The sequence below is a fragment of the Myotis nattereri genome (assembly GCF_964212035.1).
Source record: "Myotis nattereri genome assembly, chromosome: 16".
NCBI lineage: Eukaryota > Metazoa > Chordata > Mammalia > Chiroptera > Vespertilionidae > Myotis > Myotis nattereri.
Window position 1 is genome coordinate 39,589,694 of NC_138091.1, and position 27,324 is coordinate 39,617,017.

General features: G+C 45.4%; 1 protein-coding gene across 1 annotated transcript in view; it reads right to left on the reverse strand.

The window, feature by feature from the left end:
• Nucleotides 1-21,511, reverse strand: part of PRKCA (protein kinase C alpha) — a 282,419-nt gene extending 260,908 nt beyond the window's left edge. Inside the window, exons 1-2 of the mRNA XM_081109906.1 lie at nucleotides 21,031-21,511; nucleotides 18,091-18,122 (exon numbers count right to left, since the gene is read on the reverse strand). Of these exons, the coding sequence (XP_080966032.1) occupies nucleotides 18,091-18,122; nucleotides 21,031-21,203 (205 nt within the window). The 5' untranslated portion in view covers nucleotides 21,204-21,511. The remainder of the gene's footprint in view (nucleotides 1-18,090; nucleotides 18,123-21,030) is intronic.
• Between the last annotated feature and the right edge of the window lie 5,813 nt (nucleotides 21,512-27,324).

Sequence of the window (27,324 nt, forward strand, 5' to 3'; positions counted from 1 at the left end):
ATTTCTGAAGGCAGTATGACGATAAGGATCCAAGGCCTTAAAAAGGTTCAGACCACCCTGGCTGGTGCTGCTCAGTGGTTAGAGTGTCAGCCCACTCACCGAAGGCTGAGGGTGGAGCGGAACCTGGGCTGCCCTTATCAGCAGCATCTTAAACGTGCCCCCTTGTTAACTCATGGAGTTATTCCGGGGATTCAAAACATGGAGCAGTTACTAATACAGACAAAATTCTTAGGAAGAAAGAACAGAAATAAACTATCTATCTGAGAGTAGAAGGAACGTACAAGCAGCCATCTGCCTTCTTCATTCCTCCCAGGATCCCCACCGTCGGAGTTCATAATCCTACCACTACCAGCCTCAGCCCCACACACAGATGAGTCCAAAATCGCTCCCCCCGTGGCTGTTTTAAAGTCCATCTTAACTTACACATAAAATTCTGTAATCTAGCTAATGTCTGAGCGCATGAACCTCCAAATACCCCTTTTCCGGCAATCTCCCTGAGACCCTTTTAACAAAATACTTGAAAATGGAGTTGAGTCTCTAATAGAATATTCGAGCTTAATAAAATCTCTTCCAAACACCGACAAATGTTTGCTTGCCTACTGATCCATTTTATCTTTTCTGATACGATGAGTAGGTATTACAGCTGTGTGACTAAAAAAAAAATAATTCAACAGTCCTCCTACTGATGCATACAAATGTCCTAGCTGAGTAAACACAGGCAAGGGGCAATGGTTAGGGTTGATGCCTCCCTGAGTCACATCCAAATTAATGATCTGAGGACAGCTTATCTTCCCAGCTGTTTCTTTCTGTATTAATACCCAAGAGACAAGCAGAGAGAAGGTCGACTGAGATCAGCTCAGTAAAAACTGGATGTAGCCCTGGCTGGTTTGGTCCAATGGACAGAGCGTCCGACCACGGACTGAAGGGTCGCCTGCGGGTTTTATTCTGGCCAAGGGCATGTGCCTCTGCTTTCAGGCTGGATCCTGGGCCCCATGTGGGAGGCAACCAGTCGTTGTTTCTCTCTCTCATATCGATCTTTTTCTCTCTATCTCTCCCCTCCCTTCCACTCTCTAAAAATTAATGGGGGAATATCCTCTGGTGAGGATTAACAAAACAAACAAAGGAACTGGGTATTGAATGCACAAAAATTTAAAAATTTTAAAAAAACTCAGTTTTATCCCTTTCTAAAGACTGAAAGCAGGGTGAGGATTTTTACCCTGATTGGCTGATAGCGACGGACATCTCTAGGATGCCAGAACCTTACTTAACAGCAATGCTTGGGGAGCTAGAACTACCCCAACAAACAACCGGATGCATTTCACTGAACAGTCCTCATACCGTCCCGGGCAGTGTTTCTCAACCTTCTGGCCCTTTAAATACAGTTCCTCATGTTGTGGTGACCCCCAACCATAAAATTATTTTCGTTGCCACTTCATAACTGTAATGTTGCTACTGTTATGAATCGTCATGTAAATATCTGATATGCAGGATGGTCTTAGGCGACCCCTGTGAAAGGGTCGTTCGACCGCCAAAGGGGTCGTGACCCACAGGTTGAGAACCGCTGGTCCAGGGCATTATTGCTCAGCGAGTTACTGTCCCCATTCCCCTTCCTCTTTGCCCCATGACAATAAAGCTCCAACCCACTGGCCCACGAACACAGCTCCTGTCCCAAAACGTCCTCTGCCTAGGGCACCAGGTCTGCCTCTTCCCTCTGCTTTCCTCTCCCACAGCCCCTGGTTTGCTTCCTGCCTCGTTGACCCCTCCCCCACCTCTCTCTTCTGCAGGCTCATTCTTGCCCACACAGCCAATGAATGTCAGGGTTCTGCCACGACATGAGGGCATAAGCCCTATCATCCTTTTACCTCTCCCCGTGACCTCTCCCCGGCACGCTGATCCTTACCAGTCGATCAATCCCAACCGTGAGCAGATGCCTCTCAGACGGCCCACCCCTCTTCCATCCAGCGCCAAATCCAGTTGGCAGTCCCCGTTCCCCGCTCTAGAGACCTCGGCCACCTCTCACTCAACAGGTTCAAAGCCACGTGCTCTTTCCCAAAACCTAGTCGTCCTTCCTCTAGCTTGCTACCCAACAGTGAAGGGCTCCACCCTCCTGCTCCTTGACCTGCCCCTCCCCTTCCACATCCAATTACTCACCATCTCCCGCTGCTTTCACCTCCTAATAGCCCCTCCACCACCCCTCTAGGTTTCAGGCACCAAATCTCTCACTAGAATGAGGACCAGCATCAAGTCAGCTGCCCCAGGCACTCCTGCCCACTCCTGATTAGCTCTCCGCGTACCAGCAGGCATGATCCCAAGGAAATCCTGATCAGGCTACCTCCCTCCTGAAAGCCTTTCCATGGATTTCCATGGATGACGGAGGAATCTTCAACATGGTCTAAGGCCTGCAAGATGGCCCCTGCCTTCCTCTCCAGCCCCTGCTGGCCCTGCTCTCCTCAACCCGGGAACAGGGCTGCATCCCTTCCTAGATCACACAGCTTTGTCCTTTGTCCTATGTCCGTGTGTCTGCCTTGCCCAGAGGCTTTTCCTCTCTTCTTCACCTAGGTAGCTGCCTATTCACCCTTCAGAGCTCATTCAGATGTTGCTTCCTTAGGTGAGATTTCCCTGACCCCCAGACTAAGTTAGGCCTCCTTGTTACCCACAGCCAGAGACCTGAGGCCCTTTCCTTTCCAATTCCATAAGCGGCCTATCATTGCTGGTCCACATGATTACTGGATCAGTGGCTGGGTCTGTTACTGGAGGGATTATGGCATAAACAGTCTCAGTTTGGCTTATTTATAGCTCTAGCACTAGACACCAGGCCTGGCAGATATAGCTATCATATATATATATACATATATATATATACACATACATATATACACACATATACATATATATGTATATGTATATATACATACATACACACACACACACACACACACACACACTCACACTAGAGGCCCAATGCACGAAATTCGTGCAAGGGGCTTGGCTGTCGCAGCCCCTGCTGCCTCGGCCCTTGAAACCCTAGCTGCCTCGCTGCCTCAAAGCCCCACCCACTGGTCGTTCCAGCGGTCGTTCGGGAAGGTCATTCTGCCATCCAGTCTAATTATCATATTAGCTCTTTATTATGTAGGATGGATATATATATATGTTTTAATAGCCATCTAAAATTTTAGACCTCATTTTTTGAAATTCTCCTCCAAAGTTGTCACACTAATATTCAAATAAAAGCTAAGTAAAAGATGACTTCAAATTTCAAATTAATAAGAAATAAAAAGATATAAAAATAGAGCTGAAAGAATAGATTGAACTAAAGAATTAAGGCCCTGGCTGGTATGGCTCAGTTGGTTGAGTGCTGTCCCATGCACTAATAGGTAGCCGGTTCGATTCCTGGTCAGGATCTATGTCCAGGATTCGGGCATGATCCGCAGTAGGGGACATGCAGGAAAGATGTTTCTACCTCTCTCTGTCTCCCTTCCTCTCTCTCTAAAATCCATTTAAAAAAAATAAAAATTATTATTATTTAAAAACAGCAAGAATTAAGTGCTATAGATGAAGAAGGACAGAAGTTTACCAAGCTGATTTAAACTATTTGGGGGTTATGGAAGTGGTAGATGACATAAAATGTTTTTAAATAAAATTATTTTTAAATAAACTGATTATCAAATGGAAAACGACGGTACCATCTGATATCACTTTTGGCAGGTCTCCCCTTTATCAAACTTTAAAATATCAAGAATTCACAAACGCTGATAAAATAGGGGCCTCTCTAAATAGAAGCCCACACCACGAACACGGGTAAGTACACACAGCAACCTCGAAGAGAAGCCACGTTTGTGATAACCAGACTCCTTCCCGACTCTGGATAAAGTCAACATAATTGATCTCAACGTTTCAAAAGGATGGACAGCGTAGGCACACAGCACACACACAGTTACCGTGTGTCTCCCCACCTCGGGTGAGGGCAGAAAAGAGAACACTCCCAGCAAGTAAGCTGTTGGGGCTGAATGAATCTTTTTATTAAATTATAAACCCATTCCACGTGTCTCGGAAACCTCCCAGATTTAATGTTTGTGAGGCTTGACTGCACTTGTATTATAACATCCCCATATACCAGTAACATATAAACCAGGAAATTAAAGAGCGTGTTCTTGCAGACAGAGTGCCTACATTTTATTGAGTGTAATGGGTGTCGGGGGCCGCCAGGGAGGGAAGACAACATCTGGATCCAAGCTGTCAAAGGGGGGAAATTGCTTTTAAAAATATACAAATCCCACTGGGGGATAGGGGAGGCTGGGGGACTGTCTAGGGCGGGGGGATAAAATGGACACATATGTAATACCCTTTGTAATACTTTAAGCAATAAAAAAATTAAAAAAAAAATATACAAATCCATGAAGAATTTACCTTTCAAAAACCATGTTTCAGATGAAATTCCCCCTCCCAAAAAATCAACAAACTGAATCAATAATCAAGATCGATATTCCAATACTAACCTAACCCAGACCCTTAGTTGTATGATTCAGGCAACAACCTCTGAGCCTCATCCATAAAATAACCTGTCTTCATTTGGTTGTGAAGAGTAAACAGGACATACTAGTATATGCAAAGTGCTTAACACTGGACCATACGCAAAGGACATATTCATTTAAGCATTAGGTACTATTATTATCCCCAGCAACTAACACCATGCCTGGTTGGTAATATGCACTGAATATATATAATTATAGGTAGATGGAGGGTAGCCAGCCAAATAGGCAGATCTTAGGGCCTCAACATCAACCACAAAACCTAAAGGTTCACACAGTGGCCAGCTTTTTAAAAAAGGGAGAAAGGAGGAGAGGGTGGGAGGCAGTAATGACAATTATTTTAATGTTCACAACTAGGATTTGTGCATGCAAAAGCTTGTAGTATATAAACCCCAAGTAATGCTGGGGCTCTATCTAGCTCAAAGGATTATAAGCAAGCTTTCAAAGAAAGAAAGAAAAAAAAAAGAATCACAGCTACCCACCCTTCAGAGCTTCTCTCCTCTCCCTTAACTCTGTTCCCAAACAGTTTGAGGAACATTGCATCCTGGCTGGCTGCTTCCAACATAATTTCCTCTCCTGTGCATTTCTGAATAGAGCAATCTGTACTCCGCTATGTACTCTGCTATCATCAGCCATCGCTGGGCTTAGGGTACCATTATTTCAGCCTTCATTATGGTTCCTACAAGATCAAACACAAAGCTCAACTCCTAGTATTTTATTTCCTCTCTAGATTAGGAGAGAAAAGGGGGGACGGGCGGGCTGCAGGAGTGATTACTTGGGTCACCAGAGCTCTGTAAAACGCCACGAAACCAAAACATGACTCAAATACCGGATTTCGACTATAAGGAATTCACATAAATTGGAGAGTAAAAAACATTGTCTTGGACTCAGCGGAAGTCAGGAAAATCGAACATTTTACATGCTGCTCAAAAAGAAAAACAACATCCAGGCATGGACAGGGTGTGTGTGTGTGTGTGTGTGTGTGTGTGTGTGTGTGTGTGTTTTCATCCTAAACCAACTCCATTACTGGCTTACAGCCAATTCCCAGCAACTGATGGTTTGTTTTGCATGAAAGTTTCAATATTTCATGATAATATTTTTAAAAGAAAAAAAAAATTCAGTACCATAGGTTGTTTTTCCAAGATATGATGCTTCTGTGGAAGTAGTAAAAGGAGAGGGAGAAATATATAAAAACTGAGTAGCAGGGAGATTGAGCACTTCCAACTATGTCCGTCCTTGGGAAACAAGAGCTAGGAGAGGGATCTTGGAAACCAGGGAAGACAAGTAGAGTTGGTCTTCCCTGTCCATTCCAGCCAAGGGATGTGCCATGGGCTTCTGGAGCACTGAGTTAGGAAGGATTCTGGAGTTGAAAAAGGACCACATTAATTAGTGTTGTCTGCCACAGCAATTGTCAAGAACGTCACGTTTACTACCCTTAACAGAGCCCAGCTCCCCCGTTACAAAGTGGACAGAGGCCTAACCTGGATTCAACGCCAGATTAGCTCACTTCCCATCTAGTGCTTATTTGCCACAGAGAAAGGTCTCTTTTGACTTTTTTTTTACACTTACACTTATGCAGGTTGATATTTTTAAATAAAAGAACTCTTGAGTGTCTTAGTCATACTTATCCAGTTATATTTTAAACTCCCCGATGAGAGTGAACCGGCCCTCTAATTCTTAAGAAACCTTTCCTCCTCCACATCAGTAACTTGTGTAAGGTTCTGTACACAGAAGGTCCAAGAGTTGTTTACCCATCTGCTTCTTCAAATAAGAACACACCAAGTTCACTTTTCACAGGCTTATTCTCTTTGCCCCTAGATATTCCAGTGCACAGAAATAACTCTGAAGCCCAAGTGGGCCCTGTGTTGGAAATTAAAAGACCAAGAACAAGAGAAGAGGGTACGTAGAGCCATGTGGGTGAGGTTTAGACAGGCAAAGGACTATATTACAACTCAATTAGCAATTCTTTCCACCACCCCCAACAGGCAGACACACACCCACACCCATACCCACACCCACCCCTCTTGCTCACAGAAGTACTTACTAAAAACTAAAATGCACATACAAGTATTATGAACACCACACATTTAGAAAGACCTCGTTTTCTACATGTAATACACAGAAGTGTTCATGTTGCAGACTGTATACTGCAAAATTTAGCATAAGCCAATTTAACCAGGTCAACTGTTCTCAATCAGATACTTCCTTTGATGGAAAACACTCCATTGGTGTTCTTTCCACACTGACATACATGTAACCAACAAGTATGTGAAGTTATAAAGGCATCTCAAAAACTATCTGACCCAGCCCTAGCTGATCTGGCTCAGTGGATAGAACACCGGCCTGTGGACTGAAAGGTCCTGGGTTCAATTCCAGTCAAGGGCACATGCCTGGGTTGCAGGCTCGATCCCCAATAGGGGGCGTGCAGGAGGCAGCTTATCAATGATTCTCTCATCATTGATGTTTCTATTTCTCTCTCCCTTCTCCCTTCCTCTCTGAAATCAATAAAGATACATTTTTTTAAAAAACTATCCGACCCAGACAGAACCTAAGACCAATCCGTCAAACCTCAAGACCCAGCTGCCAATTTGGAATATGGTGCCCAGCTCCAGGAGTGTGCCATCAGCAAAATGCCCCAGGAAGCTCTACTGGGCTTAGCCCAGGTCCTCTCCCAGATAGGTAATAAGGGAAAGAAGGGATGGAGGAAGAAATTGTAGATTGCAAGATTCAAGGACACTTGCAATTATTTTTAAATGTACAAGATTATCGTGTCTACGCATAGCCACTTGGATGATGAAACTAAAAGAAATTGCACAGAACTGATGAGTCTAAAAGTCTCAACAATGACTTTGGAGGAACAGACAAGGCTGACGGAAAACTTGACCCATTTCTACTACTCGACTGGAGTAAGTGGTTACAGGGATGTTAGCTTTAGAATAATTCATTAAACCATGCATTTTTTTGTGTGGTTTTAGACATCCATTTTATTTTACAAGGAAAGCATGACCCAATTTTACTCCCTAAGGATGCTCTAAAGTTGAACTCTCCAATGTGGTAGCCACTTGCCACGTGTGGCCACTGAACTTTAAACTTTATTTTTAAAAAACCACAAAAATTCAGTTTCACAATTCAAGTGCTTAATAGCCAGACAGTGCTAGTGGCTGCCATATTAGATAGTGCAGATTAGAAAACATCCCCATCATCGCACAAAATGCTATGGAACGCCAATAGCCTAGAACAAGCATGTCAAACTCAAAGGCTAACACGGGCCAAATACACAAGGTTTAAGTGTATGTGGGCTACAAAAAAACAAAAGCTACAATTTTCATAGAAACAGGTTTATTTCTATAGAGACATGTTAATACAAAGGGCTGAAATAAATGAGTCATTGTTAACATAAAATAATAGAACATTTTAATAAATATTAATATTCTTAACTTGAACATTAACTTACCAGACACTGAATAACTGCACAAATGAAGAAGCATAAGGCAAATAAACCTATTTTTCTTGTTCTCCAAAAGTGAAATATTTCCTGCTGTGCACACCAAAAAAGTCAGTCCAAGACTAATGACATGGCAATCGGCTGCTAAAATATTCGCGGCTAATATTAGTGGAGAGAAATGGTGTGCCTGTGCGTAAGGTGCGTAAGGGAAATGAATCCAACACGATTATGGTAATCAGTCATTAGCGAATGAACGTTGTAGTTTGTTATTAATAATTATGTATAACAGGATAGTGTAAAAATTAAGTTACAAAACTTTTATGAAAACGCTTCTTACATACCGTTATGTTGGCTGGGCTGCAAAAATTTCATTGTGGGGCCGTGAGTTTGATATGCTTAGTCTAGAACAGCGGTTCTCAACCTGTGGGTCACAACCCCTTTGGGGGTCCAACGACCCTTTCACAGGGGTCACCTAAGACTATCAGAAAACACATATATAATTACATATTGTTTTTATGATTAATCACTATGCTTTAGTTATGTTCACTTTGTAACAATGAAATTGGGGGTCACCACAACATGAGGAACTGCATGAAAAGGTTGCGGCATTAGGAAGGTTGAGAACCACATAAGCCTGCTTTCCAGGTCTCTGAAGCTCTGAATTCCTAGCTCATCTCTCCAGAAAAGACCAGGCAGGAGCCCCCTGACCTTCAGAATAGGCTTCCATTCCTATTATCCTGCTTGTAAGTAAGATCCCAACAACGGGAAGCAATATACACTCATAGTGACAGCCTCCCAGCAGCCACAGTGGCCACAGGCTGACCCACCCAGAAGAGCATTACTCCAATGCAACAGTATTGTTTTACAGGAGTGGTCTGATTTATGATCCAGGAAAACATCTGATTGCTCAGATCATGATCCTATCAAACTTATTATCACACATGCTTTTTTTTACCCAAGTTTATGCTTTAAATTTAAAATAAGTTACAACAAACCTCAGTATTACACCTCTCATTATCATAGTGACTGAAGAATTTAATCAGCCCAGAGCCTCGATCATGAGTGCTCCTATGTTCTCTAGTACTTTACCTTTTATCTTACGTATGCTTCCACAGCATTTTATTAGATTCCTCTAAGACCACAAGGCAAGTCTTAAGCATACCAACTATTCCAGCTCCCGCCCAATAATTCATCTGTATAAAATGCAATCTTGCAAGTTAATTTGTACCACACGGGCACAGACTTGGCTCACTGTCAGCAGGTGCTATGGTGCAATTAAGCACCAAAAATATCCCAGCCAGTGTGGCTCAGTGGTTGAGCATTGAACCATGAACAAAGAGGTTGCCAATTCGATTCCTAGTCAGGGCACATGCCTGGGGTTGCGGGCTCAATCCCCAGTAGAGGGCTTGCAGGAGGCAGCCGATCAATGTTTCTATCTGTTTTTCCCTCTCCCTTCCTCTCTCTCTAAAAATCAATAAAAACATTTTTAAATAAATATTTTGTTTTTAAAAAGGAGGGGGGGGGGTAAATAAGGATAATTCATCCCTCAGCCCTTATACCTAATCCTGAATTTGGACCTAAAAAGGAAAAGGAAAAAGAAAAAAGAAACATCAGTCGGGTCGCCTTTTGAACTATTTAAAATGAATGATCATTTGACTTTTAAAGGCACAGGTGTGGTATAGAGAGAAAATGAAATCAAAACGGAAGAACGATGAAGTTTTCCACATTAATGAGTCACTCAGATCAAAGTAACTAATGTGAAACCAGAGCGACAAAAATCACTTTAGTGATCAAGAACACTCAGCATGTGAAAGGACGAGATTTACTCAAAAGGAGATTTCAAAGTTATTATTAGGCAAATGACTCACCACATGGCATTTTATAATCCACCTATGAAACGGTAAACATCCTTGCACAACTTTTTATGACTACAACTGCATTTTTAAGAGCACCTTTTGTTTAGAATATGAGAAAATAAGTATGATTTAAACTACTTTCCACATTGTAAGTGGTTAAGAATCAAGGTGCAATAAATGAGTTACCTCCCATGTTCACGTTTTCGGATAGTTACGCAGTGACATTGCATACATTCAACAGGAAAATAATGTAAGCTCATTTACTGCCACTTCAGTTCAAGACACATCCCAATGGAAGCTACCAAAAGAAAACCTTCCTACGTGTGAGCCTAACTTACTTGAATCAAGGAGAGCTTTACCAACGACAACAAACAGCACCACAAATCATACTGCATGAGAAACCCTGACGGAAGAAGAAAAAACAAAAGCAAAGATAGGACTAAAAGGAATGAGCTACTTAAGTGCATGGCTTCCGATGCTAAAAAACAACTGCGATGAAACACATACTCCATCAGCGGGGCTCAAAGCCGCGTGACCACAGGCTGGCTACTTCGCTGGGCCCGGCGTCCGCTCCCGCAGGGCGAGCACAGCCACGCCAGCCCCCCTGCAGTGGGGGCAAAGCGACAAGTCCATGTCATCACGGTAGTGCTATTATGTGAGTTTTTCGTCTGCAAGTCTGAACTCCGGGTGAGAACCCAACCTGGGCCGCTCTGCAGCACCCCTGCACCATCCTTCACATCCTTTCTGATTAGGGTTAGACCATTCTCCTGAGTGTGGCCCACAGAGAAGAAGGAAGGAATAATGAAACAGAAGTGCAGACATGGGAACGGGTCAGGATGGAGTTTTTCAAATAGAAAGTGCTGGTTTTAAATATGTAAATGTTTTCTTTCTTTACCATTTCCCTTATGAAGGCATACGAACATACCTAGCGTAACTCAGTGGAGCTATCCTCCCCGCTCGTAACAGCCATGCTGTAAGACCCCTGGATTCCCTACAGGATGCTGTAACCAACAGTAACAGCTTGGTCATCCTAGAGACCCTGGGTTAGTGTCCAAGCAGCACGGTTTGTAAAACAAGACGTTATTTTCCAAGCTTCAACACCACAGATCTTTCATGGAGATACAAGCTTTAATCTCCTGTAATTGCAACATTTTTTTTCTGAAAAGGAAGCATGACGTACACATAAAAAGACAGACTCCACATCCATTTCTGCAAGCTACTCTCCTGCTGGGGGCTCGGCACTAACATCTGAGTCTGGCCTCCCTCCTGGTCTACAGGGCTCCCTGAGTGTACCAGTCTCTCCACTTCTTGTGTTATTTTTTCTTACAGCAGAACATCTTCCCACACCTCTCCAGAGGGAATTCTATGCATCCTACAGAGCCCAATTCAAAGCCACCGCCTAAGGAGCCCAGAAAACATCCTCCTCCTCCTCGCATGCTTCAACACTATTTCATTCAGACTTAGACAACAATGAGTTGTTTCATCGGGGCTGTTCCACTCTACGCTCCCTGACACCAGACTGTCCCAGGCCCTGTAGTGTCTGGCACAACAGATACCACGGAGGGCCTCATGTCTGGCATTATCTCTCACGACAGGTAGTAAGCACGTCAGTGTGACCGAGTTGAGTGAATGTTACTTCATTCTTCCACACCTCCACAACCGAGGTGGTGCTGCAGGTTAAGTCCGACACAAGGGGAACTGTGAGGCCACGGAGAGAGAGCACTTGGGTTACCAGCATGGAGCCTGGACCCGTGCTGCCTGGGTTTGAATCCCAGCTCTGCCATTTCCTGACTGGGTGATCTTGGGCAAGTTACTAAACTTCTCTGTGTCTCAGTGCCTGTTTCCTCCTCTGCAAAATGGGGAATAATAACACTGCTTACCCATTTCAGAATCGTGAGGATCAAATGTGTTAATGAAAAGTGCTTATACCCGCTGGTGTGGCTCAGTGGCTGAGCGTCAACCTGTGAACCAGGAGGTCACGGTTCAATTCCCTGTCAGGGCACATGCTCAGGTTGGGGGGCTCGACCCCCAGTAGGGGCGTGCAGGAGGCAGCCAATCAATGATTCTTTCTCATCATTGACGTTTCTACCTCTCCTTCTCCCTTCCTCTCTGAAATCATTCTGTGCTTAGAACAGTGTCTAGGAATAAGCACACAGGTGATGGTTAGTGTTTCAATCAGGAAACACTGAGTGCAGGAAATGATCTACATCGGACTTTGTGCGCTGCTGTCCGTGAGCTACTATACACATCTCTAAACACTCACGGTCTCACCCACAGGGTCACTGATGCTGGCCGGAGTTCGAGCGGCTCTGAAACAGAATTTGGCTCTCGGGATTCAGCTGGTACCTGGACTCTCCTCTTATCCCTTTCTCATACAGGTTTGTCCAAGTTGGAGCTAAACTTGTAACACCTTCCCGTCCTGTATTTCTACCCTCATGATTTATCTCCTGAGTGCCTACTGGGGTCACCCTGAAAATTATCGATGGAGCTGGTATTTCCCCAAATGCCCAAACTAGAGATATTGGACAAAAAATATAGCCAGTAAAAGCACCAGAGATGAGCTGCCCTCAAGCCAATCTTACTTTGTGAACTCCCTCTTAAATAATTCTTATCTTGTGCTGACAATTAATCAAATCATTCCCTTCCATCCTTTTTTTTTTTTGATAGAAATCTATTTCCAGAAACCATTTTCCACTTTATATAATTTAACAGAGGGCTTAAAAAAAAATGTAGCCTTAGTAATCTCAATTAGATTTTACTGTTAATACTGTGCCAATACTGAGATGTTCACGGATAGGGTTCAAGTCGACCATGAGGTTTCAGAGCTTGGTAGAAAACAAGACCTTAAATAAAGGGTGTGTCATGGAAATTCTGACAGACAGTCGAGGACAGGGAAGCCTTAATTCTCTGTCACCAAGAAATGTTCCATATTTCCCTTAACGCCATCATTCTTTCCTCTCTTAATATAAATCCAGGCTGCGTAAGCACCCAAAAAATTTCCACTTGGCTCTGAAAGATGTTTTCTGCAGAACAGTCAGAATCTGAACCCAGGCCGCACCCGCCGGCCTGGTAGATTCTTCCGCAGGCTCGTTTCTAAGGAGGGGATACCATCCCCTGCTTAATGGGATGCTTCTGGAACGGAACTATATACAATGTGAGAACTCCTGAAGGTCCAGCTTATTGCACCGTCTAATTCACCATACTCTGTCTTTCCTTCCGGTCGGATGAAACTTTTAAAGTGGCTGTAATGCAGGTATAACTGTCCTCCTCCGGCATCTTACTGTGCCCTCGTCCATTCCTCTCACATCAAGGCCCAGAAACGTCTTGGGTACGTTTCTTGTTGAAGAAAACCAGAACCAGTCGTGTTGAGCTACTGCCTCTGGAGCAGGGCCAGGTTTCAGCTATGAGCAATCTCGAAATAAAGCGGGACCCTTCAGTGGCTGCACCAGACACGTGGATGGGGGCTGCTTTTCATCCCTCCCCCGCCCTCCCCGTCCCCCAAAGCCAGGACATTTCCCCCCTCCTGCTGTGGCCCATAACATGCTCGTTTTATTTGTGACAATTCATTTCTGACGCTTGGGTACCTCTCTAAAGATAGGAGAGCACATAAAGTGGTTTCCTCCTATGGTACTAATGCTGTAAGGTTAGCATTACATATAACTAGTTAGAGGTACAAATTAAAGTTTTCTGCTCCATGTTTTGAATAAGTAGACTTAGCTTTGGAAAGCAGTTTTTCCTCAGCCACCTAAAGATCTACCCTAGTTGACATAACTTTGGATCATAAACTAGATTTTTAAAAAATAGGCAGGCAGAAGTCACTGTAATCCTCCCGGCATATCATATCTCTCCTAATGTTTACATGGCGTCCACTGAGCGCCAGGCGCTGCCTTAAACACTGGAGACCGAACTAAGCCTCGGCCCTTGCTCGCTGGCTGGCGGAGGGACCGACACGAAGCCACACAAGGTGAGGGGCCTAGGACAGGGAGGGCAGAGGACGGGAAAGGTCTGGGCCACGACTCCCTGGAGAAACAGACATTTCAGGGGCAAAAAGAGGGCAGGGAAAGAACTGGAGAAAGAAAACACTTTCTGGGAAACGGCAATGTGTTCAGAATGACTGGGAGGACGGGGAGAAGGAAGCATCCTGAGAGGAGTCTGCAAAAGCAAGGCAGCAGGACTGTAGAGACAGAACCTCCCACTAAGGAGACCAGGAGATGGCCTGCAGCTGAGAGGGAAGCTCTGAAATGAATGCCGGCTTGAAATCTGAATCCTCAGAAGGAAAATGAGTGAGCAAGGGAAGGGTGAAGGTGCCTAAAAAATTTAAATTTGAATAACAGCATCCCGGGAGGGTGAAACACTCAGAGGGCAGTAAATCATTTCATCAAAAAATTAGAAAAGGAAACTGGAATGTCAGATTCATCCTCAAAAATATGCATATTTATTAGGTTTCTACTGCCTCGTAGGAAGAATAAGCACTCATATGCTACATCAGCTTATGGGTGGGGATGTGTGACTAAAACAATAAAACACTTTCACTTAATGTACTAAGTACAATTCCGAAAGCCATGCATCAGAAATCATTTCACGACAAGTATATAGCATCAAATGGAAATACCCAACACTAGTTTTGCCCATGTGTCCCATTTCTAGCAAGTATTAATGCATCTTTGTGGGGGTGGGGGGGGGAACTATTGAAAAGAAAAGCAGAGGGATTTTTGTGTTTCTTTTAGATTTTTTATTGATTTTGAGAGAGAGAGAGAGAGAGAAAAGGAGAAGGTAAGAGAGAAACATTGATGTGAGAGTGCAACATCCATTGGCTGCTTCCCGTATGGCCTCTACTGGGGATTGAGCCCAAAACCTGATCATATGCCCTGACTAGGAATTGAACGAACAACCTTTTGATGCATGAGATGATGCTCCAACCAACCTAGCCAAATGGGCCAGGGCGAAAAGCAATTTTAACTGCCCACCACCACCACAGTTTTCCATATTTTAGGTATTATTGACAATTTCATCTTCAAATCTGAATGCTTTGATCTGACCTCAGTGTAAAACGTTCAAATTACACTCACTCTTCCATGGGCCTGTCTTTTTGGCACTCTATAGATAACCCCAAGAGTTCATCTATGGTTAGCACAGCTTCTAATCCGGGGTAACCAATGAAAAGTGCGGTGCCAAGAGGCTGACCCATGTTTTGAAGATGAAGGATGGAAAATCCTGACATCAGGTGGGTACCAGACTTATGGGGGGGGGGGGTCAGAATCACTTTGTAAATTACACAAATGTCTAACCACCATGCAGTACACGTGAAACAAATAAAACATTGAATGTCAACTGTAATTGAAAATGAAAAAAAAATATTGGGATCAATTTTAAAAATCAATGGCCTATTTGAGTTCAGAGGTGGCCAACCCCATATATAGGAAGGACAAATGCTCTGTTAAAGGGGCCAACCTCATGTTCCACCCAACTTGGACCTCAGCCCATTCCTATCTCCTGGCACTTGGTGCCTGCACTTCTTGGCTCTCAGACCCTGCATTCTGATTAGAATAACTAGACATTCTTTTCTGAAAAGCTGCCAACTCAATCCCCGTTCTGTTAAAGGTCACCCTCCCTTTCACTGGCTTGATTTTCTGGAATTCCTCACCTTGTGTGGCCAAGGGGGACTCATTCTTTATTCTTCCTCTTCCCTCGAACATCTCATTTCATTCTTAGAGGAGGAATATAAAACACCACCCTGCTCAGGTGAGCTGATGGAAACAGCTACCCCGAAGCAGGCCTTCACAATGGAATGTCCTCAGCAAAGGCTGCTTTTAACCCTTAACTCCTAAAAAATGCAGAGTTTCAGGGAGAGACACAGGTAAGTACAATGTTTGGTATAATCTTAATAGGGAAAAGGCTCAAGATTCAAAAGTGCTTCCCATGCCCGGCTGGTGTGGCTCAGTGGTTGAATGTTGACCCATGCATCACCCAAGAGGTCACCGGGTTCAATTCCCAGTCAGGGCACATGTCTGAGTTGTGGGCTTGATCCCCAGTAGGGGGTGTGCAGAAGGTAGCCAATCGATGATGCTTTCTCATCATTGATGTTCTATCCTTCTCTCCCTCTCCCTTTCTCTCTCTGAAATCAATAAAACGTTTTTTTTAATTTTTAGATGTATATACACACTCTTCTATGTATCTATTGTAGAAATACCTACACAAGTATCCAAGGATATTATCAACAACAATATTTGTACTGTTAAGAACGTAGAAACAATTAAAATACCCATCAAGAGAGATATAGGTGAGTAAACCTGATTATATCTCACATACAATCACTACACAGAGTAAGGTAGAACTGATATATTGACATGGAAGGGTATCCACCATATACTGCTGAGTGAAAAAACTAAGTTGCAGAATGATTAAAAATTTGATCACTTTTTAAAACACTAAATGAATGGTTGTCTTAAACGGAAGTTGTCACTGAGGGTGGAAAGGGAGAAAAGAATACAATTTTATTTTTATAACGTGTTCACAATTTTTGTGACTATCACTATCATAATTCGGGTTAAAGGGAGTTATGCTGAGACTATGAATCTGCTAAGTCACCAAAAGTTCAACAGATCCTCTGTGAGGGGAGGAAACTCAGGTTCCCCATTGTGGCCCAATAATGCAGCCATTCTTTGATTTTACCAATAAAATCTGCTCCGAAGAGCAAGTCTAAAAGGGACCAACTTGACCCAGAGTTCTTTATATGAAGAAAATCATAGTTTTTAAAATAACATACCCACTTTCTACTAGTTATTATTTAGAAAACTTAGTAAATACTTTTTTTTCTTACAGGTTTCCATAGGTCCCCACCCAAACACATTACCAGCAATAACCGATGTGATCCACCTTAGCTCACGTTCACATCTTTAAGCTTCCTAACATCATGTTCCAGTGTGGGCCCAAGCACTGCCTCAGAAGCTCAGGTCCACCACTTGGGAGATGGAAAGAGTTACACCTTCATCTTTTATGAAGATACTGGCGCAACACATCTTTCTCTTTAGTCTCTTTTTTTAAAGGAATATCCCTTGATTTCCTAATGTAACTCTCAAAAGGATTTATTTGATAGGGGTTTTAAGCACAGGGGTTTGAAGAAAGGTCAAGTATTAACCACACCATAAAATACCCACACCTAAAATCTTTAGAAAATGCACAGGCTGAGGCACAAGTAGACTTACAGTTACTTGTATGGAAAATACAATACTTAATAATACAAGAATAAACTGTTTCCTGTACTTACAACTGTGAACCTACTTTTGCCCTACCCTGCATATAAAAAAAAAAAAAAAAAAGTTCACCAATTTGCAGAAGGTTTTAAATGTAATTCAATTTACTAGCACAACTTTTTGTAAAGATACAGAAAATCTGGTCTTCTCTCTCCTGCACTAAATATTACACAGTGTTAGGATAATATTTTCCAGGCTAGAATGTACTTTCCACTTGCCCTAATAATAAACCTATGCCCAGATGGGAAATGTAACCAGCACTAAATAAACATAATATAGACAGTGAGCAGGAGAGCCAGAAGGTAGGCTAATAAAACCTGGGATGCCTTCACAAACTACAAAATGCTTTAAAAAAAAACCAACACATAAACAAATAGAATGGAGAGATTAAAAAGTTATATATTTTACATGTGTGAAATCAGAGATTTCTTTCTGTAATGGACAGTATCATATATTGTCACAGATTTAAGCTGAAGGAAAAACGTGCCATGTGTCACAGCACACAGTCATGATCCAATCATCTACCCAACTTTAACCTGCAAACTTTGTTCCAGGTGACTATCACTAATCAAATAACAAACAACTTCCTAGTATAATGTGTGCCCTAAAATTAGGAGTCCAACTCAATGCATGGGTAAGAGATGAACAAAAACGGATGAAGAACAAGAAAGGCCACAGGATTACAAAGCGATTTCCATTTTTCTTTTTTTTTTTCTGAACACCCACACAAAGACAGCAGTTTCTGACAAGAATGTTCTTGGCGAACGATAAAATTACAGGAAGGTTTTGGTGGTGTGTGTGTGTTTTTTTTTCAATGAGAAAAAGGCAGCTCTATATGTAGACTACTAGGCAACACTGCATGATGCTTATTTAAGGCCCACATGTCCAGCCCTCATATTTTGAATATATCTAAATAACATTTTTTGGATGACAAAGAAAATACAGTCCCTGTTTGGAATGCCAATTTCACGTTGTACTTGAAAAGAAAAGAAAACATGGCAGCTTACCTTGGCACTGGAAACCTTGTTTCCCAAACCCCCTGAAAAACAGAAACAAGAACAAAATAGCTTAACATATCTTGTGTTGGACGCCATATTTTAAGCCAGTTATGTGACAAAGTATTCTACAGCGTTAAAGGTATGTACATAAAACCCAATGATTTACTTGGGAAAACATGCCTACACAGCTCAAAGGACTGCGTAAATTCAACTTGGAAAAAAATCTCTCTGGCCTCTCAGGGCTCACTGGACTATTCCCATGTATCCAGATTCTCTCCAAAATTTTACACTGTTACCAACACTTAAATTTCAAGACAAGCACATAATTGTACATTCAAAGCAGTTGGCCACAACATTCAAGTAACATAAAAGGACCTTATGATGAAGGAAAAAAAAAAAAGTCAAAGTGCCTTAATTTGGTCCCTAAAGACCAACTGGAAAAATTTTTTTCTCCCTAAAGACAGCTAAAAAGTGGTTTCTTCATTTGTTATGAACTTGTTTAAAATATTATTTGTCTAGAAATTACCAAACAGCATCACTCTTTTATTAAATGTTAGCTTAAAGGAGCCAGGTCTTACAAAGCATTCCTACTGTCTGCACTTAACATTATGATCTAATTTTTACTAAGAACCAAGAGCATTTGAAACACATATGGAGGCTATGCTGTTTTTTGTAAAGAATTCACTCCCCAAGTGGAGAACCTTGACATGGGCATTAAATTACCAACAGGGTTCCAACTAGGATGAACTGAATTTTTTTTCAGAAGGTGATTGGTCCTAATCTCTTGCTTTACTTAGCTTTTTACATTTACAAAACACATCATATATTTTTATAATTAACTTAGTCATACCCCCCCCACACACACACACACAAAATACCTGAAACCCAAACACTTAGTTTAAGTTACCAGTGCTTGAAGATTTAAATAAAACTCAAATCGAGGACCCAGAGAAACACTGAAAAATGAAAACCAGGGCTAGACAAGCCTGGTGATCATTATCCTGCAACCTCCACGCGGCAGCTTTACAGCTGAGTGGGGAAACATTGCTGGGGTTCCGGGGTGGGGTGGGGGCGGAGAACAGAGGTTGACCTTCATTTTCCACTTCACCTTAGACCTGGTGACCTGACTCCCACATCAGGTCACCAGAGGCTAATTCTCCAGGGCAGCTGGTGGTAGTGGAAAAACAGTTGCTAGCCTGGGTATGTATGTGTAGACCCTTTCCTAACTTGCCTACCTATCCTGCAGAAGTCACCAGCAGCCTGGCTGTTCCCTTTTAAGGGGATTTTGCATTAAATATCCTCTTTCCCCTGATGCTCCAAGAACTTATTTTAAATGGCCTTATCTACAATTACCTACTCCTTTGAGAGCAATTGCTTCGTAGGCTGACTACACAATGGAAATCATTCATAGAGGTGGCTGTGCTTTTCATAAAAGCGCACTTTTGAGCAGATTTCTAAAAAGAAAAGGAGAAACGAAGCACCTTAGCACCACATTTGTGGGGTTCGCCCTTTGAGATGTTTTTCCCACATGGGATGGATTCACACAGAGCCACCCATCCTGCTCTCCAGGCCGCCAGCAAGATACAGCCAGCTGGCGGCGGGGCGCACGCCGTGGCACTGTCACCGGGTGCAGCTCTCCGTCCACCCCTTGGAAAGGGCAGAGCTAAGGAACCCCAGCCACGGCTCTGACCTGGGGGCCTTGGGAAGCTACCCATGCACAAGCCACAGAAAGGGCAGGCTGTCCGGCAACCTAGGGGGGAAACCAACAAAAACCTGCAGCTCCCCAAACTGCAGAGCTGGAGTTCCCTTAATTCCAGCTTTCTAAACTTTTGAGTTTCTTTTTTTTTTTTTTAAGGGGGCGAGGGAGGGGGAGGGAAAGGTCACCGATCTTTCAAGAATCGTCTAAAAGGAAGCTGTAATTATCTCACCACTAAAGAGCACATACAATTTCACCTAGTTTTACAGGGTTCAGAGGCCCCTGAAGCCCATCCATTTACCAGTGCCTCTCAAACCCCTCACCTCCCCCACCCCGAGTTAAGAATAGCTGAGGACACTGGAAATTACCTGCACTCTGACACCTTCAGCCCTTACAGTATTTTTCTTAAATAAGGCTGCTGTCCTCATCGACAGGGTTACGGGTCTAATCTGGTGTTGACAGGGTCTATTTTAAATGACTCCCTCTGTTCCTCGGCCTTTTGCCGGCTGTTTGAGTCCCCCCCTCCCCCCCTCCCCCACTGCAAGCTTTCAACAGTTTGCTGCCTCGTCTGTCTTTGGGCTCGCCCAGCAAAGTCAAAACCTTTCCGTGCCCAGCAGATACAAGCTACAGTAGGCAGCGACCCAAGGCTCCAGTGGAGTCCACGCCCGCTGGGAAACATACAATAACACGCCCCCGAGTGCGCCCCGCCACGCTCGCCAACTTGGACCGCGAGGCGCAGTCGCCGCGGCCGCCGCGGTTCCTCCCGGGCGTGCTCCCCGGCAAACTCTGCCCTCTGGATCCTGCTTCTCACTTTCCCCTTGGCTCACACACACCCGGCGCACGGCCGCCCCGCCGCCGGCACCGAAGGCGGGCGCGCCCGGGGCCGCGGGGCCACTAGGCTCGTGGAAGGGATCCCTGTCACTACCGCGCGCGGCCAGCCGCCCCCCGGCGGCAGGGGGCGTGTGATCGGGCGATGACTTCCCCGGGAGTCCTGCCCGCGTGGGCGGCCGGGGCCCGGGCGGCCGGGCGCGCGCGTTTCATTCCAGGCGAGAGTTCGGACTCCCGCCGGCTCTCCAAGTTCCCCGAGCGAGTCAGCCCTGGAGTGCGCACCCCTGGAACCCGGGCTGGGGGCGTGAGCAGGGTCCCCGGGGCGAAAGGATCCCGGACTACCGGGGAGGGACTGGCCCCCCGGCCGTGGGCGCCGCGAGAGGGGTCCAGGGGCCGGTCCGCGCGCCCCGCCCGAGCGCACCTACCAGATGAAGTCGGTGCAGTGGCTGCAGAAGGTGGGCTGCTTGAAGAAGCGGGCGATGAATTTGTGGTCCTTCACCTCGTGCACGTTCTTCTGCCTCAGCGCCCCTTTGCGGGCGAAGCGGTTGGCCACGTCCAGAGGCGTCGTGGAGTCGTTGGCCGAGAAAACGTCAGCCATGGTCCCCCCCAACCACCTCTTGCCTCCGCCGGGGAGCAGCAGCCCGGGAGGGCCGGGTGGGCGGGGGCGGAGCAGCGGGGCGCGGGCGACCACGGGCGAGGGGCGCGGGCCGGCGGTGGAGGTCGCTGTGAGGAGGTGCGGCGGCAGCGGCGGCGGCCGGGGAGAGTCGGGCGGAGCGGCGCGGAGCGGGAGCGGAGCCGCTCACTCGCTGGCTGGCCCCACGCTCACTGACAGCCGGGCGCCCGGCTCTCGCGCTTCCTTACTCCCGGCGGCAGAGGCGGCCCGGAGCGGCGCCGCCCCCTGCGCATGCCCCGACGCCAGAGCCGCGCGCGGGGCGGGGGCGCGCGGGGCGGGGGCGCGCGGGGCGGGGGCGCGCGGGGCGGGGGCGCGCGGGGCGGGGGCGCGCGGGGCGGGGGCGCGCGGGGCGGGGGCGCGCGGGGCTGAGTGGCGCGGCGAGGACGCGAATGCCGGGCAGTTGCAGCCTCCGCGATTTCCGAGAGCCCAGAAACCGGACGGGGAGAGCCTGTCCGAATTTGGGAGCGGAGGCGGACGCTGGGCGGGGCGCACCCGTTCTCCTCCGCCGCCTTTTTCTTTTCCTCCCTTTTCCTCCCCTTCCTCTGCCCGCCTCTCCTCCCTCCTCTGCTTCCGCTCCTCTAGCTCTTCTCCCGTCTCCCTCCTCCCATCCCCACTCGCTCCCCCCAGCTCCTCTCGTCCTCCCCGCTTCTCTTTTCTCCTCTCCAGGTGGGAGGCCTGCGCTGCCCGTGCGAGGCCGAGAGGAGCCTTGGGTCCCAGGATGGGCCGCCAGCGCCGCCCGCCTGGTCGGACCTGCTCCCACCTTTGCCCAGCTTCCTACGCACCGCCGCCGCCCCTTTTACCAACTTGTATCAATTTGAAGTTTGCCTGGCTAACACTACTCTAATTGTGTGTGCCTTAAAATGCCTTTCCCCCACACCTTCTCGCTGTTTATATATGGATGGCGGGAGAAAGGGAGCGATTCTAAATTTCACTCGTGTGGGCTATAAAACAAACTCAGAGACACAGACAACTGCATGGTGGCTACCAGAGGAAAGGGAGGTGAGGGGTAGTAAAGCGTAAAGGGGCCAAATATATGAGGACTGAAGATGATTTGACTTTGGGTGGTGTGCACACAATGCAATAAACAGATCGTGTATCCTAGAATTGTATACTTGAAGCCTATATAATCTTATTAATCAAAGTCGCCCCAATACATTTAATAAAAACAAAATCATTGAATGTTGACCCTTTCACTCGTCTCCAGTCGTGGCCCTATATTTCACCTGCGCCTCGTATAGCCTTCTGGTTTGCACGTAGGTTAGCGAAAGGACTTGTTCCTATCTATCCCCTTACTTGTCGTCTGCCACAGTTACAGCGTTGATCATCAGGCTTTCTTGATTTTACCAGTCCAGAACTTTAATTTAGAAATCGTTTGCATACTAAGCTAATTACTTCAGTAATGGCAGGTGTGGAGTGCAGCCAGTACATTAGTAAATTACCAAGTGAAAGTGCTTGTGAAAGGATAGCTGGCATGCATATGCAAAAGACGCACTGGGGATGCACCCACTAATCGCTTGCTGAATATTTATCAGTTCTGCCTGGAGGATGCTAAAATACACGAGGGAAACAACCCTCTCCCGGCATTTCACTAGTGTTTAACTTCATGGTCAGATTCACGAGGTTCACAAGTCAACTTTATGAGCTGAGGACATCAAGGAAGTGAACATGCCATCGCACACCTGTCAGAACGGCTGTCATCAAAAAAATCAACAAGTGTTGGCCAAGGATGTGGAGGAAAGGGAACCCACGTGCACTGTTGGTGGGATTGAAAGTTGGTGCAGCCACTATGGAAATCTGTATGGAGGTTCCTCAACAAATTAAAAGTAGAGCCCTATCCTGTGTGGCACAGTTGGTTGAGTGTCCTCCGTGCACCAAGAGAGGTCGCTGGTTTGATTCCTGGTCAGGGCAGGTGCCCAGGTTGCTGCCAGATCCCCAGTAGGGGGCGTGTGGGAGGCAGCCAGAAGGTGTTTCTCACAACCATGTTTCTCAGTCATTCTCTCCCTTCCTCTCTCTCTAAAATCAATAAAAACATATTTTTAAAAATTGAAAAACAGAGCTGCCGTAGACCTAGCAATTGTACTTCTGGGAATTTATTCAAAGAAAACAAGAACACTAATTCAAAAAGACATATGCACCCTTATGTTCATTGCAGCATTATTTACAATTGCCAGGGCCAGGAGATGGAAGCAACCTGAGTTCACCAATATGAATGGATAAAGAAGATGTGACTTTGGGTGGTGGGCACACAGCAATATACAGATCATGTATTATAGAATTGTACACATGAAATATATAATCTTATAGGAAGACTAGAGGCCTGGTGCATGAATTCATGCACCAGTGGGGTCCCTTGGCCTGGCCTGCAGGATCGAGCCAAAACCAGCTCTCTGACATCCTCTGAGGGGTCCCAGATTGTGAGAGGGCACAGGCCAGGCCAAGGGACCCCACCAGTGCACGATCGGGGCCAGGGAGGGGACACAGGAGGGCTCCAGGGTGTGTCCCACCAATCTCGCTCAGTCCGGATCAGCTGGACTCCAGCAGCAAGCTAACCTCCAGGTCGGAGCGTCTTCCCCCTGGTGGTCAGTGCACGTCATAGCAAGCAGTTGAGCGGCCATAGCATATCATTAGCATATTACACTTTGATTGTTTGAAAGGCCAACCAGACAACTGGACACTTGGAATATTAGGCTTTTATTATATAGGATGTGTGTGAGTATAGATGTACACACAATAGAATATTACTCAGCAATCAAAAAGAATAAAATCTTAGTCATTTGTGACAACATGGATGGACTTAGAGGGTATTATGCTAAGTGAAATAAGTCAGACAGAAAGACAAGTATGATTTCACTTATATGTGGAATCTTTTTTTTTTTTAATGAGAGAAAAACCCAAAAACAGACCCTTAGATACAGAGAACAAGCTGATGGTTGTCAAAGGGGAGGAGGGTGGAAGATGGGTGAAAAATAAAATAAAATGCCATTGACATCCATAACATCCAAAAGAAAGAAAGAAAACATGTTGTTTAACCCTTCAAGAAGTAAAAAAAAAAAAAAAAAAAAATTCTAAGCTATGTACTATCTTAGAGCATTTCACATAGACTAAGTCAGGTGACCATTTTTTAACATTGCCTAATTGAGTGCTAGATGATAAGAATGTCTTCTATATTTTAACATGTGCAAGCTATTGACTGGCCTTTCATGGGGCACACACACACTACTGACCCATGTCCAATCCCTTCAGCCAGTGTAGTTGGTGCTTAAAGAGACGGCACCTGCTTGATATTCTATCTGGTTAGAAATTTCACCATACATAGAGGCCTCTCCAGTCAAAGGAGTTTTTTTTAAAAAAAAAAAAAAAAGGATGGGAAAGTAGATCCAATTCTCCACCAAACACCCTAGGCATCTCAAGCCGTGGATGTTAATCTATATATATAAAAACCTAAGCAACCATTATGATAGGTTGACTGGGCCCTATGATGACACACTGACCACCAGGGGGCAGATGCTCAATGCAGGAGCTGCCCGCTGGTGGTCAGTGTGCTCCCACAGCCAACCTCCCGTGGTCCCTCCCCGATTGCCCCAATCGGCCTGATCGCTGGGCAGGCCGAGGGACCCCACCGTGCACGAATTTGTGCACTGGGCCTCTAGTTGTTTAATAATCGTAAATCAAAGGGAGCACAGTAGAATGAAACAAATGATTCTTTCCTCACAGCCATTTTTATGAGACAAAGGTCCTCACACATTTTATGAAGACAAGCTTCTTTCTATTTATCTGATGCCTTGATGTGATGGTGGAGGAAGGACATGGGGGAGTTGGAAGCTGGGGTTGCTGATAGTGGAATTCCTGAACAAAGTAATAGGGACGATGAGCTAAGAACTAATGGGCCTTGGCAGCAGCCTGCACATCTATGTTCAGAGTGACTGATGGCAGCAGTGGGTAGACCAGATGGAGAAATACATTGCTTTTATTTCAGGTTGTGGCTTTGCTTTCTTGCCTCATTTATTACTGTTGTTCCTTGTGGAGAGAACTAACTGGAAGTTTGTTGATTGATAGCTGGGCTAAGCTTGAGTGCTCAATTGCTTGCTTATAGCTCAGCTCAACTGGAAGGGTGGGGTGGGGTGCGCCTGGAGCAGAGAATTATCAAGCAGTGTAACACTGCCCCTGGCAAGGACTGAGGGGAATGTGACCACAGGTGGCCCTGGCCCATCCACCTGAGAAACCACTTTGGGTAGCCCTCAGGTGGAGGGGATTACAGAAAGAACCCCTGGGGAGGGAGTGGGGAGTCAGTCTGGGCATTCCTGACGATTTTATTTTTTTATTATTAATCCTCACCCAAGTATGTTTTTCCATTGATTTTTAGGGAGAGTGGAAAAGAGAGGCAAAGACAGAGAGAAACATCAACGTGAGAGAAACATATCAATTGGTTGCCTCTTGCATGAGCCCTGACCAGGACCCCTGGCCGAGGAGGAGCCTGTAGATGCTCTTGACTGGAATGGAACCCAGGACCCTTTGGTCCAAAGGCCAACACCCTATCCACTGAGCCAAACCGGCTAGGGCCCTGATTATTTTACATCTGCTGTTTCATGGGGACCCTGCAGGAAAGAAAAGGGAATGGTAGAGAATGGTAGACAGAACACGGAGTTTGTAGGATCCTTCTGATCCCTCCTCTGTGACCTCTGCCTTTAGAGGAGTGAGCTTGAGACTCTCAAGAGGTGTTGCCTAGAGCAGGGGGACCCAGAGTCTGGAGGCTGGGATCAAAGCCAGGCCACTAAATTGATGATTCCAAACCAGAGTGGTTTATGTAAAACTCTTGTCCCTTACCCACTCCTTAGCCACAGTCCACAGTGGACTGCCCTCGGAGCTCCTGGTGTCCAGTATTCCAGCTTCCTCCATAAAGTGTTTTTCTCGCTTTGCTTCTGTTTTCCTGCCATAGCTGTGGCACAAGGTGTGGCTCTCAGGAGACCGGGGTTCAGGTACTAGCTCCAGCACTTACTGGATGGTGGAACTTGGATAAATTAACTTCTCCAAATCTATAGTTTTCCATCTAAAAAAATGGGGATCGTCTTAACTAACCTAGGAGTTTCTTAAGAATTTAATCAGCCGGGCTGGTGGGGCTCCGTGGTTGAACGTCAGCCTGTGAACCAGGAGGTCACAGTTCAATTCCTGGTCAGGGCACATGCCCAGGTTATGGGCTCCTTCCCCAGACTGGGGGGTGCAGGAGGCAGCCGGTCAATGATTCTCTCTCATCACTGATGTTTCTATCTCTCTCTCCCTCTCCCTTCCTCTCTGAAATCAATGAAAATATATACTTTTTTTTAAAAAGAATTTAACGGGATGCTGAACAGAAGAGTATTTGTCTGGTACGTCCTAAAGTCTTGTACAAATGCAAGGCGGGTTGGTCCTTTTCCACTTCACCACGTCCTCGTTTGAGAGGAACTGAGTTGAGAGCTCCTGTCTTCCAAGCCCGATCTCCCTCCCAAACTGACAGATGCACGTCCCTGCATCCCCAGTGACTGTGAGTTAGGAAGCAAGACATGACCCAAGGAGGGCGCATACAACATTTACCCTGGAGCCCACATTTCAAACTTACAACCGCACCCACCACCCTTGCTTCTCAATTGCTTTTTAGCAAGTGGCTAAATGCTAGTTGCACAAGGACCCAAGCAACTCCCAGAGCTTTCCATTCACTCCCATGGGAGCAGGTACTTACCAGTTCTCTCCTGACGCTTTCCCAGACCTATCTGGGGAGAAGTGTTACCAGTGCCCGATGAGTCCTGTGTCATCTGTCCCCTACCTTACCTCTTTGGATAATAAAATCCAAAAACAAAGCAAAACATCAGCACCAGGAGGAAACTTCTTGTTTTAAATCTCAGAAATATTATGTTGAGCAAAAGATGCCAGACACAAAAGAGTACAAATTGTATAATCCCATTTATATTAAATTGTAGAACAGACAAAACTAATCTATAGTGATAAAGATCAGAATAGTGAGTTTGGGGAGGAGAGGTTGACTGAAGGAAGGCACAAGGAAACTTATTTATGT